This window comes from Carassius auratus, chromosome 15, assembly GCF_003368295.1.
Source record: "Carassius auratus strain Wakin chromosome 15, ASM336829v1, whole genome shotgun sequence".
Classification (NCBI taxonomy): Eukaryota; Metazoa; Chordata; class Actinopteri; order Cypriniformes; family Cyprinidae; genus Carassius; species Carassius auratus.
In genome coordinates this window covers 14,416,346-14,434,407 of record NC_039257.1, presented here as the reverse complement: position 1 = coordinate 14,434,407, position 18,062 = coordinate 14,416,346, and the positions used below count along the sequence as shown (strand labels likewise).

The window sequence follows — 18,062 nt, the reverse complement described above, 5'->3', positions numbered from 1 at the left end:
TGAATTTACATTCTAAACAAGAAAATAAGAGAAGGTTATGTCATGCAAATTGCAAGATGACGTGTTGCACACGACAGTGTGTTTCTTAGAGATGCAGGGCGTATGAGCAGTTCATGAGCACTTCTTCAGCAACAGGAGCAGGAATGGCTTGGCAGAACAATCAAAATCGCTTACAGTTTCTCTTTGAATATACAACAGTCAGTTATGTGGGCACGCACAATAAGAAAATCGGACTTCTGTACAGAATATTTCAACTCACCATAATGGGATATCTCATTGGGTAAGAGCTATAATTAATTTTAGTCTAACCACAAACAAAAGCTTGAGCTTCAGGTAAAATCATCTCATGTAATGATTCCAGATATGAAACATATGCAGTTATTATTATTATTATTATTTACCTCAACAGATGGGTATTTTTGAAAAACAAAGGATACCAGGTAAAAGATGATACTATTGAGAGTTCTGTGGTAACTAAAGTTAAAGGAGTTGCACGTGTCAACACAATAGATTCAAATTTGTGGGGACCAGAGGACTATGTTTTCCCCAACCAGGTGAGTCGAACCAAACCGTAGTCTAAAAAGTTTCTTGTTAATCATTTTCATAAAGATTTGCTTTATCATTAATTTGCTTCAATAATAAGTATGTTGATTACATTTTTTTCCAGGGTGAGAACTTTCTCTCTATACTAACCAATTTCATCGAGACAAAAGAACAAACATTAGGCAACTGTTCAGAGGTAAGACAAAAAAAGTTCTCTTTACCATTTATTAAAAAGTACATCTGCACTTTCAACAACATTTAACTCCTCTGCTGTTCTTTAAAAACATTTATATACTAAATAAAATATATTTTATTCAGTGACATATTCTTCATGAACAATCCTATAACTGTTTGATACTGTTGCATTAGTTGCTGATTACAGTCAGCTTGTTATCTGTCATGTTCCATTCAGGCCATTACCAGTGTAAGAGCTTGTGAGAGCACTGTGGTGATTCCTATGAACTACAGTGCTTTTACTTCCCCATTATCAGGCAGATTTGATTGGTTTAATAGGCTTTTTGGTTTATCTGTCGATTTCATACCGCCATTTCTTATGTGTTGTGAGTCTCAGGGGCCATTCATATAGAAAGAGTTTTTGTGTTTGTGAGTGTTGTTTGAGAGGCTACCAATACACACACACAATATTAATAATATATAATTTCATAAACCTTTGTTTTTTTTATATTATTTATATGCTGCACAACTTGGCTAATATGAAAATGTCTTATAGTGCTGCTGCTTAAAGGGTTAGTTCACCCAAAAATTAAAATTAGCCCATGATTTACGCACCCTCAAGGCATCAAATTATTCTTTTCAGATGAATCCAATCCAGTTATATGAAAAAGTGTCCATCCAAGCTTTATAATGGCAGTGTGTGGGTGTTTTTTTTATTCTTTAACAGTCCAAAAGAAGACAAATAAAGTGCATCCATCCATAATAAAAACTGCTCCACATGGCTCCAGGGGTGAATAAAGACCTCCTATAATAATATGTTTTGTAAGAAAAATATCCATATTTAAAACATCTGATTCATCTAAGAGAAGAAAATCATGTCTTGAGAGTAAGTATTGCATGGGGTAATTTAAATTTTTGGGTGAACTAACCCTTTAAAGGGGTGCCACTGGCTTTTTTGAAAGGCTTGATTGTGTTTTGTGGGGTGCACTGTAATGTGTTCATGCTTCATTTTAAAAAGAAATCATAATTTTTTTTACACATTTTACCTTTATTTTACACAGCTTTTCCATTCTCATACAAACGGTCTGTTTACTTCCTGGATCTTCCCTCAGAAATTCGCAATGGGCTCATGATGGGTTCACGCCATGTTGTAATTTCCAGAATTCTGAGATGACAGCACGTGATATTTTACTCATAGCTTTTCATGTTCTATCGTCTGATTTTCAGTGCCCAAAATCAGATCCAGATCAGTGCTCGTTCACTTGACTGAAAAGAACGCAGTGTAAATTATGAAAGACACGATCTGAGGGAATCAACAAAGCCTGTGAAATTAGTTCTGACTGAAAAGTTTATTGGCAATGACCTACAGCCAATGAGAGAGCAAGATAGGGCAGTGGGAAGCTCGGGGAGCAGTTAAATGAAAAGTAGTTTGCCAACCAGAAAGTTGTCAATGCTGTGTGTAACCTCCTGTCGCAAATACTGTGTTCCTGTAGCTCAATTGGTAGAGCATTGCATTATCAAGCGCGAGGTTGGGGGTTTGATTCCCCGGGAACACATGATAGGTAAAAATTGATAGCCTGAATGCACTGTAAGTCACTTTGGATAAAAGCGTCTGCTAAATGCATACATTTAATTTAATTTAAATCCATTGTGCAATGTGCACACAGCAGCAACTGAATGCTACTCCAGATAGTCATGGAGTGTAAAAACAATGATGGTCTGACTACTTTGAAAATCGTGCAGTGTGAACTCGGCATTAGTAGTGCCTAAATTAATCTGTCGGGGGACAGGTGGTACAGTTGTCACTAGTCCAAGTCGAAACTCTCAGAACATTCTGAGTTTATAAATTGTAATTACAAGTTTTGGAGCATTTGAGGGCTTTGGCATTGATAGTGTTGCCATGGAAACACATCATGCAAATCCGAGTAGAATGTCACGTGTTTTCATCTCGGGATTACGGTAATTACGACATGGCGTGAACGCCCAGATTGGTTAGCTGTCCCAGTGTATTCTTTTTCGCTAACCAGATATAATGCTCATAGTCTGGAAACGTCAGGCCTCTTACCATAACGGGTAATTGCATGCACTCCTGATGTTTTCTTCAATATTGCCTTATCAATTTGAGCCTGAGTCAGACCTAGAGAATATTATTGAAGAGGATCAAGCTGAAAATATGCAAGCACTACTCTTATAAGATGTTTCATACTGGTGAGTTCTTTTCTAGTTGTCTAATACTTTTTAGATACACCGTTATTTATAAATACTACTACTGTTTATGTTATCTTTTGATAGCTTTAATTTAATTTAAATGCAAAACTGGAATATTGCATTAAACATTAGTGAACAAAGCACCGTTTCCATCCAACGAGTCAAAGGGAACAAAATCGTCACTTCCTGATGAACATGTCTGGTACTAAATGTCTCTAAAAAAAACTAGGAGAAGCCACTGATTATAATAATTTCAATATGTAATAAATTACTTTCACTTCAGAGAGAGCAGATGTAACAAAATAAATGTGGTCGTTTCTTTCAGAGATGAATGCCCGGTGTTCGGGAATGCAGTCATGTAAGACAGTAATTATACAGAAATACTTTGATGACAGACTTTCCTCAGGCATTTCAGAAGACCAAAACAACATATAAGGGTCTTTTCATAGTACCAGAAACTAACTGTGGAGATACCCACATTTAGGCACCACTGGAACTAGGTGCAATTTTATTACCGGACTACCTTTTCTGAAGAACAAATTAGCTCCTACTCTGGAGCATGGTCTAACAAGCACAACTGGTACTATTCGTGACGTAAGTAGACATTGGCTCCAAGGGTGGAAGGCATCAAGGCACGTCTGAATTCAATGTTAGCTTCAGTTCCCGTCTCCTGAGATGCCTCCATCTGGAAGATTTTTGAAGGCAGCATAGATGTATCCTTCGCTGCCTTTGATATCCCACAATCCTGTGCGTTCCATTCTGTGAAAGTTAAGCTAAAAAATAAAGATGGCGTCTGAAAGTTGCGGTTGGTTGTTGGTTTGTCTGTAACCCACTCTTTATGTAATTTCTAGCGAGAAATTTATATCGCAGTAATTAATATCCACTTAGTTATCACCAAAGCTCTCTATATTTTGCTGTAGATCATTAAACCATTACTTTGCCTCAGAAGCCTAAAATCAGTTTCATGAGGTGCCTTGGTGCAAAAACGCTACTTGCAAAGTCATTGCCGGCTGCAGCAGCGAGTCGGATGCAGCCAGCGATTGGCCAGGCGCGTTTCGAAAACGCCCTCACCCGCCATGATTTAAAACGCTGTGTAACATAATGTAAACATTGTGTCAACTTATTTTGCAAGTATGATGAACAGCGATAGATGGACAGACGCTGAAGTGCAGGCACTTGTAGTAAATGTAGCAGTTGTCGTTGGAAATTCTAAGTCCTTCTTTCCGTTCTTTCAATCGCTTTACGTCGAAATTCCATGTCCATTATTGTGAAACCTGTGAGAGACAACAAAAACACGGCTCCGATCACAGTGTCCTCCATCCTCCTGTTGTTAACGTTCTTCTTCTTTGTTAATGTTGTTGAACACCGTGCACAAATGATTACGTCACATCCTAGTGCAAATGCAACCCTTTAAATGCTACTGGGAAATAGTTCGTACAAAACCATTCTAGTTCTTTAGTACTGTACATTTAGTAACTAAAGTGATGTGAAAGCCCCTATTAGACACTGTGAATGAGATTGGTCCACTGGTTAGTCAAGTTATCCCATGTGATAGCGCAAGTCACATGACCCTTTTCAATGCAGGAATTTATTCGGTAAATGTGTTTTCATTGTAGGTCTATGCATCTTTTTCTTATTGGATAAAAAGTTTATCCTACTCAGTTGTGCGCACACGTTATTATGTGCAACTTTTTGTTTCCATCCAGCTGTTTTTTAATGCTATAATCCAAAATGTGCATAAAAATAGATGGAAACATAGGTAGTGGCTTTACTACAGTTGCCAAATTAAACACAGGACAACATTTACTGTGCATGTAACTAAACGAGCATAAATGCTATAATCCAGGAATAGTTTACACTGATCATATAAACACCAACAAACACCAACATTTGGAGTTTGCTGGTGGGATAGAAAATGATTTATATATGTGTTTTTAGCCATTTGAAGGATGAATTAGCATTTTGCTGAATGGCTAGCGGAGCTAACAACACTACTACAACAACTCTTCCAAAATGTTCTGTTACTGCAATGTTGTTTGTACATAGCTTAATAAAAATAAATAGAAATATAAAAATACAACTCTTCTTCTTCTCTATAGCAGCCCAACATGACCCCACCCCCTCCATTAAGTGTCACCGGACAGGGTTTATGTAAATTTAAGGCTTTGTGATGTCACTTACCCAGGAAGTAGCTCGTTGTAGTCCCTACCAGCTGTTTATATTATTATTTTAATAATTTTAGAAAACATTTGCATGTTTACAGTTCTATGTCGCAAAACGGTCTTTAAAATCCTGGATTCATAAAATGTAATTATACTGACATCAATAAATTTGATATATTTTCTTTCTCTTTGCTTTTTCATATCAGTAATGTATGTAGTTTTTGGTAGTTTTAAAAAAGTAATCTAAAGAGTATTCATTACCTAAAATGAATAACCTTGATTGCTACGAACTACAATTTTCATAAAGTAGTCTATAATTAGTAATAGACTACAGTTTTAAGTACACAGCTCTGTTTATATCTCACAATTCTGACTCAAAATTTTTTTTGAATTTTTTCAATGTCATTTTTATCTTTTGTACCTTTTCATTTGACTTTCTCACAATTCTTCATTCACACAAGCTTGTGTTTACCACAATTTGTGTTTATGTCTCGCATTTCTGTGTCTTAACATTCTTTTTGTCAGAAATGTGAGAAAAAATAAGTTCAAATGGTGAGACAAAAAGTCAGAATGACCTTTTTTAGACCTTATCCCATGGCATCTTTTATTTTTTTTAGAACCCAGATGTAGCGAATAACGATTGCTCTAAGAATGAAGAATGCACAGCGGGAGAGGCTGTTAGGGCTGGAAACGGTATGATTTTAAAAGCTTTTAACTTTTTTTCCCACAAAATAAGCTGTTAATGTACAGAATAATGTAAGCATAATAAGCCATGTTGCATAATAAATATTTTCCATCCACAATTTTGCTGTTTTTAAAATATGCAAATACCTACTGTACTTAATGGTTTTATTCTCTTTAGGAATTAAAACTGGCGTTTGTTTGATACCCAACAGCACTTGTGAAATATATGGTTTTATTCTCTTTAGGAATTAAAACTGGCGTTTGTTTGATACCCAACGGCACTTGTGAAATATATGGTTTTATTCTCTTTAGGAATTAAAACTGGCGTTTGTTTGATACCCAACGGCACTTGTGAAATATATGGCTGGTGTCCCACTGAAAGACAAAGGGAACCAGAGTAAGAATACTTTCTCCCACTCTTTAAAGTACAGTTACAATGTTCATCCCAGACAGTGTATGCAATTAATAAAATAATTGTCAATATCAAGTTTAAAATAAAAAGTAAGGTCACACTTTTTTTTTTTTTTTTAGCCCTGCCAACATTGTGAGAGAAGCTGAAAACTTCACTTTGTACATAAGAAACTTCATTAGATTTTCCCGGTTCAACTTCTCAGCGTAAGAAACTCACTAATTAAAAAGCACACAAAACTTTACTATATAAAACTATTTAAAGTTTTTCAACTCCGTTATCTCAAATGTTGTTTTCCCTCTCAGGTCAAATGTTCCAAAGGAAAACAGAAAATTGCTTTTCAAACGCTGCACGTATGATGAAACTCTTCACCCGTACTGTCCTATATTTCGCCTGGGAGATATCGTGAACAAAACTGGACATAAGTTTGAAGAACTGGCTTTAAAGGTGAGAATAGTGAATGTAGTTTTAATGTTAGGCAACATTTATTTTAATAGACATTTCCTTATTACACTAAATCTATTGTTTTGATATCATAATGCCAGGGTGTTTCCATTGGGGTTCTGATTGAGTGGCTCTGTGACCTTGATAAAGACACAGAGTGTCGTCCTCACTACAGCTTTGTATGTCTGGACAAAGTTTCATTTGACTTCAGGTACATTCACACTGCTCTTTTACTAGTCAAAATCAATTGGAGAACAAATAATATTGAAACTAGAAATGTAATTGTTTCCCTCTATCAAAATAGAATGTGCCTATGTGCATGCCAAAATAATCTTTTTCTCCCTGTAATTTGGAATCAAAACTCAGGTGAAAATAGTAATTTTGCCCCGCTTTACAAAATAGTGGATTACTCAGTCAATATTAATGAATGGCTTTGAATACTTAGGATTTCATATGTTTGTCTTTCTACAGATTTTTTTTTTTTTACAAATTCTCTAAGATTTGTTCCATTCGACGTGGAATGTTATGTTCAGTATTGCCAATAATTGCCTTCTCAGATTTGCTCGCTATTCCACTGATGCTGCAGGAAAGAGGCAAAGAACATTTTACAAAGCTTTTGGAATTCATTTGGACATCATGGTGTGTGGAGTGGTACGTGACTCAAACGCTAAAGTCATGAATGCACAAGTGATAAATTGCATTCTTTTAATACATGTATATATATGAGTTTTTTTCAGGCAAGAAGATTTAATATTATTCCCACGATTGTCAACATAGCCTCTGCTCTGACTTTAATGGCTGCTGTAAGTATGTAAATATTCAGATGCATGCATCATACATCATCTATTTCAAACTATACATTTGTTTATCCCCAAGGGTTCTTACTTCTGTGATATTATGCTACTGTACACGATGAAGAAGAGGAGTGTTTACACAGAGTCGAAGCTTGACCGAGTGACAACGTACGTAACAGAAGCATGTTTGCTAGAAAAATGCTACTGTGCTGTGTTATTTGATTTAAGAATGAATAATATTCAAATAATGCATTATCTGACACATGAAACTGCAAGTATTAATCACATTTATTTTATATCTCCTTTAGGAATGACAAAGAAATTCCAGTACAAATAATGCCAGAGGGTCTGAAGAGAAAATTCAGTTTATGAAAATTACAATAATAGTAATGAGAGAACAGGCTTACACACACACACACACACACACAAAGTGAATAAAATCTCACTGTATAGCTTATTCAGTTTTAAGCATTATACGCTGGAGTTTAGTAAATGTGATCTGCATAATATATAGTATATAAATACAATCTCATATTCAGATTTATGTTTGTGTCGGACTTCCTGATGTTGTATCCAAAAGACCTGTGGAAATGTAAAGCATATTTGGTATCAATCAGCGGGAAACTGTAAATGGTTTTTCATCCCCTCTGTGGAAATATGGTACATTTGCTTCATGAGATGTGATTAGGCCATGTATTGGTTCCTTACCATTTTAGAGTAATGTATAGTCTGGCGGCATGGACTTCAGCTAGAAATCATGACGGAAGATCAAGATGGAAATGACTCAATACATGTATTGCATTAACGTCATAGACAATTCTATTAGTAAATATGAGTTCCAGTTCAAAAGCCTCTAAAAGCCGTCTTAGTCAAAAATGAGATAATGATACTGAGTGAATGCTCTCCACACAGTATATGTGCATTGAGTACTTTTTCACCTTAAATGCGCTAAATCCCAACCTCAAACCATTGAGAAGTACCAGTACTTACATAGAAACCTATACATAATAGCCATAAAGCAATGCTAATTTTAAAGAAAAACGTCTGACGTTAGAGGCTTTTGCATCTAAACTCTTATGATTTAAGACATTAAACTGGTTCAGTGGATTTATCATGTTTGACTCTTTTATTATTATTATTATTTCTCTCTTTTTTAAACAATACTAGAATTATTTTGTTGCTGTATGATGACTATAGTCAAACCACTTCACCAGATTGAATTAAATTCCTACTAAAATGTCCTGCTTAAAAACATTGAAAGTATGAGTTAGTTGTCGGGACATAAAATTACCAGAAGAGGTCATAGTAATACACAAAACTCAGAACAGTTTAGCTCGTGTGATCACAATTGGCTTTATATGATTCATTTGAAATGTTTTTTCCAGGGCGTTTAGATCTCCAGTACAGTAACAGAACACATTTATAAAGAGACATTTCAGAACCTGATAAAACATGAAGCATCTGTGCCACCTGCACCCAATCCATCCATTCACTTTTAATTTGCCACATTTCATTCCTATTCTCTATCAGTTATTTTGTATATTTATTGTATTTCATCATCAGAACCTATCATGACTGAAAGCCTTAGTGGCCCCGAACACTGTAGAGTTTGGCAAAAGATTTTGAGTGTCCTCAGTTAACTCCTGTATTCTTTGAAGATGGCATCATGGCCCAGTTTTGTACAAAGCCAATTAGAGCTGTGTCACATAAATGCCCTGAGGTTAACTGAGCTCCGACACAAGTGCCAAATCTGTCAAGATCCTGTGGGTGGTAATCCATGTAAAAATAAAGTTTTTTTCAGTACACTCCTAAACCCCTTTGACAAGATTATTATTGAGCCCCCAAGAACACTAAATAACACTCTGATGTAGGCTAGCACAAGTCTAACGACAGGAAATTGATGTCAGATTGTGACCGGGTTTAGATGTGCAAACTTAATTGGGGGAAATCACTGATTTGAGATATGGGACAAACATTTTATCTGCCCTTAGTCTTTAAAAGCATCCTTTTTTTTTTTATTTGGAGTGAAACAGAGAGGATCTCTAGAATGTTCTTAGTTCAGATACATCATTTTGTAAAATGTCCTCATCATTCTGTCAAGATATAAGATTGACTGAAATTCTAATGGTTTCCATACAAATACCATTATAAACATTACAAACCATTAACTTTTAATCATTAAGAAATGGGTTGCTGTAATGTGTTTTGAGATACTTAATTGGGATTTAGTTGTTTTAATGAGGCACCAATAGAAGGCGACCAATTACCAAGAGACCAACAGGCACTATTATAATTTCCATTAAAACCATTAGGCTACAATTCCCATTATAATTAGGAAAACCATTACAAATTGTGCGTTGGGTTTTACAGCATTTTTTCCCCCAGCAGGGGACATTATCCCTCACCAACCCTAAAACTACCTGTGGGTCTACTCAGTAGCCTATTCCTCAGTAGGACTCCATAGTAGACTATATTTTTAAGTACCGCATCGTTGTAATCATAGCATTGTTGTCGTTCAGACCAAAAGCACAGCTGCGCGTGATATGGCTTTACTGAATATTTTTTTACGTTAGAACACATATTGGCAGTTAGTTTGTTTGTAATTGCTCCGCCAACGAAAATAGTTCCAGATATACGATTGTAACGTCGCGCATCTTTGAGCAGCACAAGGTTACTTTGACCAATCGTAGGAGAAATAGCCTATTCATTGAACACTAAATTATTCAATGTAGATAGTAGAACTAAATCATTTTTTTTATTTATTAAGAAATACTGTCACTTGTTTCCACTTAGCATGTCGACAGTCTGTATGAAACGCAAAGGCAGATTGCGCATTGATACAGTGACACGTCCTACACGTAGCTAGCGCTGATAAAGCACGCTCAGCCAATCGAATACGAGGACCGGAACGTACTGTTAATCCTTGACAAGCATAAAAACATTTAGAATATGTCGCATGATTTAAACGTCTGTCCATTCTCAAGTTCTCGAGTTCTTCCTAAAACAGACTCTGGTAAGTATAGTAGCCTACAGAATATCCTAATTTTAAGACACTGCTTGAATAGCCTTTAAAAAGGTAATTTCCTTCATTTTAAGTAGGCAGTTAACAACTCAAGCAAACAAAATGGCTACTACTTTAAATACATGTGCAAAGATTTATTATAATTATTTCATCAGATTTTTTAGTTTTAAAGTTTTCCAACACAACACAGGCTACTGAAAATTCAATAGACTGTCCTGAAAAATCAGTCCTAAGTCACAATAAAGATGACATTATAATAATGACACAGTAATAATGACATTATTACTGATTAAAAGCTAAGGTGAGCACACTCAAATATGGGTGAATATGCCTGAACATAATGTCTTATTAATCCAAAATAATTACTTTTGTACCCCGCTAAATATACCAGAAAACAAAAACAGACAAGACACACTTCGCAAATGCAAGTCAAACTTTATTTTGGTTAGAGGGGAATGTTTGTGCAACACGTTCCTGAAAAAATTTGTATCTGGAATGACAGTTTTCGGTTACACAAAACAGGTGCGCACTGCTACCATTCAAGTGACATTTTGTTCTTTGGTGGAACAAGATGAGACACACTCAACTCCGAGTCCTAACACACACTCCTGTGGTCCAAAACTGCCATTGTGTTGTTTTGGGAAGGGGGGTGTGGGGAGAGAGGGAGCGGGGTGATGGGGGCAGGAGTGCATGTGCTCCAAAAGACAAAGAACTTTCCAGAGCATTCCTTCAAATGTTTCAAGGACACTAGGGAGTTCAGCAGCGTAGCTCTCGCCACCTAAACTAGTGATTCAGCAGCAACTATTCACATCCGAACAGATCTTGCACCTGCAGCAGCACACGGTGTTCATTTTTTTTTTTTACATATCAGTAGTCTTTAAAGTAGCTCGGTCCCCCGTTCTTGAGCAGTGCACTACGTCTACAGAACGTGCACTAGCGTCGGTCCATCTCCCATCCCAACGGTCACATACACACGGTCCACATCAGCCCAGAGGAGGCACTTCACATAGAGATAGCAACTATTAAAAGAGTAACCTGACTTTGTACTCTTGAGCTGTAACAAGGCATGAAAAGAGGATCGAAAGTAATACAAGATGTCTAAACGTTCAAGCTTTACACCCACATGGTCGACAGGCAAATGGAATAACTTATTACGCCTACCGACGATCAATCTATTAACAATATTGCATTGCAAAAAAAGAAAAAAAAGAAAAAGGCATAATATAAATTAGATCTTAACTCTATCCTCACAACATTTATAAGAAATAACTTGTAGTTGGAATAAAATAGCAGCTTCATGGGCAACGCATCCTGACGTCAAAGCTTAAACAAGGCCTGCTGTTATTGAAAAACATCAGCCTCTACGCAAACCATTTAGTCGTGCTTGCGTTTCTGACGAATGCGTTCGCCCATTACGGGAAAGGACTGGAACAGGATTTGCTGCGATGGTAAACGGAGCAAATAAAGACGCTAGTGTGGGGAAACATAATATGATGTAGTGTGAATGCAAAACTGTTACAGCCCAGTACTACACATACATTGCTAAATACAGAAAAAGAAACCTCTTCCTTTCGGGAGTTTGCGCCCCCGATTTATGGTTTCACAAAAACAAATGTAGCTAAATATCATTAATTTATATTCTACACCATGCCTATTGTCAAGGACAGTTCAAGGATCAAATATTTAAGGCTTCTGAGGGGCAAACAGGGAGGTTATGATACTGGGTGTCACGGCTTCACCCATTCGCTCATCTGCAGTTGCTCCACCAAAGTCTGACAATACCCAAGCTCCACTGCCAGATGGCCTGCCCTGATAAAGGTGGAGAGACTCAGTAGACGTGAAAGTCAAGGGAGAATGTGAGAAGAGGCACAGGTAGACCTGAGAAAGAGAGAAACTCTCCATGGGAGTTAAACGTGGTGCATGGGATGGATCAATTATCGAATTCACAGAACAACTCGACTTAAAATGTGTCTTTTGTTTAGGTTATTTCCCGTTGAACAGACCTAGACTGTCACCAGAGGTGCATTTCAGCTATTTTAGATAAGAATGACATGACACATCAAGTGCCTAAGGTGGGTGGAAAATGCAGTGGCAGGCTTCAGCTGACACAACAGCATGTGACGGAGATGGAAGTGATCCCGCCAGGGAAGAGCGGTATGGTGTTAATGATGGAGCAAAAGCAGGGAGCCAATCCGCCCCGACACACAGCATTCACACCAGCTAATCACACCTCTCAGTTACAGTAACACAGCAGTGAAGCCACAGGCTAGCCCGTGGTGCTCATTTATATTGCGCTTACATCAACACACTTCCATCATCCAATTACGGTCAAGGACGTCTTTCATTTAACGACAAACTAATGCAGGAGTGGATGATGACACTCTTCCCAAAGGTAGCTTTGGGTCGGCTGCTAAACGTCGGTCCTGTAGTGAGTCGAAGCCTGCCGTCACTGTCTATTTCCAATGAAATTCAAGTAGTAACAATTAAATTGAGAGACAAAATAAAACCCTACGCTATGCAATTAGGGCACAGCACAAGTCTCGAAGCAATTTCGGTCTACAGCAGTCTCCATTTAAACTGAAATCTAATAGGATACTGAAAAAAGAAAGAGGGAATAAAAAGGATAGTGCATTAGCTGACACTTCAAGGGAAGGATTAACATTGTACACAATGTGGCTTGACTCAGCCCTAGTGTAACATTTCCATCTAAGACTTTAACCTGATTCGTGTTCAACAGTCTGGAAAAGAAACAGTCTTGTCATATGTGCATATCCCAGTATCAGTTTGCACTTTCATATCGATTCAGAATTAGTTACAAAAAGCACAATATGTAAACATTGAGAGGAACAAAAATAAAATCAACCTCTATACATTGTACAAGCTGTTAGCTTAGATGGAACAGCTAAGTATTTCAGTTTCATGGCACCCCTTAAATGTCTTCATTGAGTTAGTACTTCAAATCTCAAGTAGGCCTAAACTACATACAGATGGCATTTGCTGGGAATTTCTTCTCAGCTTTTTAAATAACGGACAACTGCTAATCAAAAAGAGAAAGTGAATATATGCGTGTTGTGTGGTACATTTTTCATTAATATAACACAGACCAGAGAGGAATGAAAAAAAAAAAACAGTGCTGATCTCATAAACTGAAGCTGTTATTTCTGGAAAGAAAAAAATAATTAAACTAAAATAAATAAATGCGTACAGCGTTTTCCGAAAGCTACTTAAGCAATCTAAACAATTAAAATTGAAAGAAAAAAAAGTGGCACATGGGGGTTCATCTTTGTGGTAGCCACGTAAATCATTGTACTGGAAACATTCAGTAGATCACTTGCAAGACTGAGAACGAAACGGGGGAATATTTTTTCTTGCGCTCAGAATAACACAACTGGCTGCAGCTCATCTGTACCCTGGATGGTGGATGTGCACATTTCTACTTTCACCTGAATCTGTGGCCCTGCTGACCGATGCTCTACGCATCTTTGCCATTGTGCCAGGATTCTGCATTCGGAAACAGGGCGTCTGGAAGTCACCACCCATGTACTCCATGGTCTGCATCAGGTTCGTCTGACTGGAAATGGCTGCCCCGGTCCTGTACTGTGCTCCGGGGGTGCAGTCTATGGAGGCCCCTGAGAGGCCCCCGTGGAACGGCCCCACCAGGTCTTGAGACCCTGAGCTGTCACTGTTTGGCGTGGGTAGGATGTTGTTCCAGGGAGGCTGGATGTAGTGGCCATTACTGTAACTCAAGTGCATCCCGTTGACAGGAGGAGATGGTGTTGGTTTATCAGTCGAGGGCTTCAAGTTGAAGGGCTGTGCCATGCACACCTCCTGTGGGTAGCCCATGTTCTTGGTGAGGAACCCCGGTCCAACTAGGGCCTCTCTAGGGAAATTCTTGCCCTGGTGAGCTGCTCCCTCCGGAAGGTGCTGAAGGTGCGCCAACTGGTGTTGTCCCCAAGGGCTCTGCTGATGCTGTTGATGGGGTAACTGTGGCTGGGATTGATGCGGTTTCATGTCGTTGTGATAAAGAGGCATCCTGTTCATGTCAGGCAGTGGCAAAGCGGTAGCAGGACAGCCTTTGTCAGAGTTACCAAGGATGCAAGAAGGCAGAGGACCCACACCGGGATGGGTGCACACCCGAGAGCTCGCACTGATGAGCTGGTTGCGGCTGATGGGACTGGGGTTGGCGATCTGTCCTTCGCACATGGAGGTAGAGCCCATGCCTGCCCGAGCCTGGCAGAACTGGTTGATCTGATTGACGATGCTGTTCAGGTCACTGGGCCGGTTCTGGTGCAGGCTGGCAGCCATAGAAAGCGGGATGGTTGAGGTAGACACAGTCACATTGGGAGGGGCATCGGCATCAGGCAGCTTGCGTGGCATCTGTAAGCCTGCCAGGGGGGGCTGTAAGACCCCGGGGCCTGGAGGGCCAGCACAAGAGGCCTGTGGCATGGGCTGGGATTGAGAGAAGCCCTGGGAGTGCTGCAGGTTCACCGACTGCGCCATATCGGGCAGATGCCGGAGTCCTTGTGGACCAGGCAATTGTGGCTGTTGCTGCATGAGAGTCTGTTGGTGGTTTAGGGCGTGGTGTGGTACTGGCGGTTGGTGAGCTTGGCTCTGATGTAAAGCCTCCTGGTGGGCCAGGCTCTGCTGTGGTTGTAAACTGCTCTTCTGCTGCAGGGACTGCGGATGGGCCTGCAAGGCTCGAGAGTGAGCCAGACCCTTCTGGCCTAAAGGAGTCTGAAGGTGTGGAACAGTGTGAGGAACATTTAAAGTGCTGGGATTGGCGTAAAGCCCACTGTGCGGGTTCATGATGAGCTTAGGGAGAAAACGGGCTCGGCCGCCTTCGATGTCCTTGAGGATCCCTTTGACGGGGACTTTGACAATGGCCAAGAGGCCCGTCCGGGTGTTGACCTGAGGTGGGTAAGGGCTGTAGCGCTGGCTGGAGGTGTCGAGACCGTTGACAGTGCGGCGGATATGCTTCCTCTGAGGTACTTTGACGCTATTGGGGAAGATTTTTATAGTCAGTGGGTTATTGGCAACTTTCTTAGCATAGGCATCCAATTCCGCTGGGGTAGGATAGTTTGCTGATCTCATCCTCTGTGTAGTGTCCCCTGTGAGCAAGAGAAAGCCAAACATGAAGGGTGATGCAAGAAATTTGGCACAGATATAATAATATAAAACTGCTTATCAGGACTCTTAACAGACCAGGGTCAAGAGGCAGAGTTAACAAAAGGACAAACTAGGTCCAATCAGAACAAAGCTCATTTCAGTTAACGGCCATTTCTTACATTTCTGAAGTCCAGTGTTCATCTGCGTGTGCGAGAGAAGCTGGAGGGAGGGCTTTGATACCGGCAGACAGGCCAGCATGTCACAATGAGACTAATGCAACATTGGACTCTCACTCCTCATCACACTGCAAAGGAAACAGTCACGTCAGGAACAAAACCGGATTCACATCATTCGTCTCTTGAAATACAGGGTGTAAAAAAAGAAGCATTGGCTATTTTCTCCTCCGAGGGCGTCATTAAAGAGATCCAATTTTACGGGTAGATGTAGGTTTAATGGAACACACTGTGCAATGGGACTTAATGAGAGTAATAAATTATTAGGAGGAAATTTCTAGTTTAATTAGTGGTGGTTTGCTGCAACAAAGCAGCAGCAGCAGAAGCAATAATCAGATCGCCTCAGATTAAAAGACTTGCAGATTGAAAACCAGCAAACAGTGTATATCCTAAGTGAGTAGAGCGTGCTAGTCAACAAATGACATGATTTACAGCCGGACGCATGAAAATGGTAATCGCAGGAGTGTACAAAGGCCCTACCCTTGCTAATTCACCTGAACATCCATCAAATGCTGTAGCTATAGATCTCTGTAATTGCCTCATTGTGCAATTTATTTAAATATCATGCATTCAAGCATGACCTTTTTAAACAGCTCTCTGAAACAGCTGGTGTCAGGACCCACGGTGCACACCCCGCAGTCTGAGTGTCAAGAGTGCGATGCAAACGCAGTCTCCCGTCTGCCTGGCAGGTGCCCAGGGGCACGGCAGGGGATGCGGCAACACAACCACAGGCCACATGCTCCCAGCTGACTCCTCCGATCTGAGATGTGCAGGTGTCAAAAAGTGCAGTCGAGACAGCGCCTGACATGTTCTGCGCACCCAACCCCCAGCTATTTTCATCAGGGAGCTGCTTTTAATTTTACACTGAAAGAGGTGTTATCAGCCAGAGCTTAGGTTCACACTGCCTTAAACATCCTGGATTTGTTTAGAATCAAAGATGACCCAAACACGTCCTGTTATATCATTCCAAAATGGACCAATGGATGGGGGAGTTGTTTATTTAGGTGGTGCTCTACATAAAATAAAACCTTTGAACTGGGTTCAATGTCTAAACGAACTCACAGTTCACAGCTCTTACAAGCAAATACTTACATTTAAGGTTGCACACATTTACACACATCTTGATTCAAAACAACAGGAGCTTTGCAAGAGCTGAGCTACATTGTGAAATCTCAAACACAAACATAACACCAAAGCACTTTGAGTTTAAAGTACAATTAGTGGTTGCCATTTCGTCCACCCTATAATAAATCTGCTAGCCACCAAAGTTTGCTTAGCCACAAGCTACATGCATTAGATTTATCTTAGATCAACACAGACACACTTACACAATTTAGGGTCACTGTAGCACCCATCTGTCCTGTAGATAAGATGTATCCTGTTGGCTGAAGGGTTGCCGTGCTCATTTAACGCCCAGCTAACTACCAACCAATCTAAAAAGGTGATCAGAGTGAGATCTCAGCCTGTCTTGGTACCTCTGTCTCTACATTTGCTAGTACAACCACTAGCATGTAGCCTATGTCTTCTTTGTGCAAGCCACTGCCCGGCTTTCATCTCACAGCTTCTTAAAATCGCATTAAAATGTTCAGATGGGAGGTGTCGAAAGCGAAACTTACTCTCTGGCTTCGGGATGAGACGTGCGCTTGTTTAAAAGAGCATTTTGCAGTGTTATTCGGCACCTGTGCTCCGCTTGTGTCGGATAAAGCGCTTGTCTAGTCACTGCTGCTGCCCAGTGCCCAGCCACTACTGCAGCCCATATCCGCGCATGCGCAGTAAGCTTTTCCCACGTGTGTTCCTCGCTGAGGTCGGACTTGGGTTCAACGCGCCACCTACTGAACGGGAATTACACTGCTTAGTCTAAGTATATAAGCAGTATATAAAGTATATATATTAGCAGTATAAACTATAGTAGCAGTATATAAAGTATATATATTAGCAGTATATAAAGAAAACAAACTATTTTTAAAACCCTTAAGTTTTTTTTTTTGGTAATTCATATTGTACACTATTGCATTAAAATGGCTGTAATAAAATGTTTTATTTTATGTTTATTTTATGTTTTATGCAAAATGATTTGAAAAAAAAATCTACTCCCGAGGCTACTGAAATGAAATGAAAAAAATAAATGGCGACAGAATGAGAATACACATTTAAAAACTATCAAAATATGTAGATGAACATTCAAAAGCTAATAAAACACAATATCACATTCACAACACATAGCGCATATCCATGCAGTTCATCAAAGAACGTACTGCAGAGACATGAATACAGTCAGCATTT

The 18,062-nt window shown here is 39.4% G+C and overlaps 2 protein-coding genes across 3 annotated transcripts; one reads left to right on the top strand and one right to left on the bottom strand.

Moving 5' to 3' along the window:
* Positions 1–79: 79 nt before the first annotated feature.
* p2rx8 (purinergic receptor P2X, ligand-gated ion channel, 8) lies at positions 80–7,836 on the top strand. Its single transcript, XM_026282618.1, has 12 exons — positions 80–280; positions 410–554; positions 668–739; positions 5,705–5,780; positions 6,084–6,168; positions 6,303–6,386; positions 6,486–6,627; positions 6,726–6,835; positions 7,182–7,275; positions 7,362–7,427; positions 7,501–7,586; positions 7,727–7,836. Exons 1-12 carry the CDS (start codon positions 114–116, stop codon positions 7,788–7,790), a joined length of 1,191 nt encoding a protein of 396 aa, XP_026138403.1. The 5' UTR covers positions 80–113; the 3' UTR covers positions 7,791–7,836.
* Positions 7,837–10,858: 3,022 nt separating this feature from the next.
* On the bottom strand, positions 10,859–17,560 carry fam222bb (family with sequence similarity 222 member Bb). 2 transcript variants are annotated; one of them, XM_026282616.1, is made up of 3 exons: positions 17,396–17,560; positions 15,726–15,850; positions 10,859–15,548 (listed from the first exon to the last, which is right to left on the bottom strand). In XM_026282616.1, exons 2-3 carry the CDS (start codon positions 15,802–15,804, stop codon positions 13,840–13,842), a joined length of 1,788 nt encoding a protein of 595 aa, XP_026138401.1. In that variant the 5' UTR covers positions 15,805–15,850; positions 17,396–17,560; the 3' UTR covers positions 10,859–13,839. The 2 variants fall into 2 exon arrangements, with proteins under 2 accessions (XP_026138401.1, XP_026138402.1); XM_026282617.1 differs by lacking the exon at positions 17,396–17,560 and adding an exon at positions 17,108–17,377.
* Positions 17,561–18,062: the final 502 nt, after the last annotated feature.

Bases quoted from the DNA above. Each gene is read 5' to 3' on its own strand.
- p2rx8 (XM_026282618.1), top strand. From the start codon at position 114: ATGAGCACTTCTTCAGCAACAGGAGCAGGAATGGCTTGGCAGAACAAT. The intron at 5,781-6,083 runs GTATGATTTTAA...TATTCTCTTTAG, and splicing joins GGCTGTTAGGGCTGGAAACG to GAATTAAAACTGGCGTTTGT. The intron at 6,169-6,302 runs GTAAGAATACTT...TTTTTTTTTTAG, and splicing joins GAAAGACAAAGGGAACCAGA to CCCTGCCAACATTGTGAGAG.
- fam222bb (XM_026282616.1), bottom strand. From the start codon at position 15,804: ATGCTGGCCTGTCTGCCGGTATCAAAGCCCTCCCTCCAGCTTCTCTCG. The intron at 15,549-15,725 runs GTAAGAAATGGC...TCTTGCTCACAG, and splicing joins GAACACTGGACTTCAGAAAT to GGGACACTACACAGAGGATG.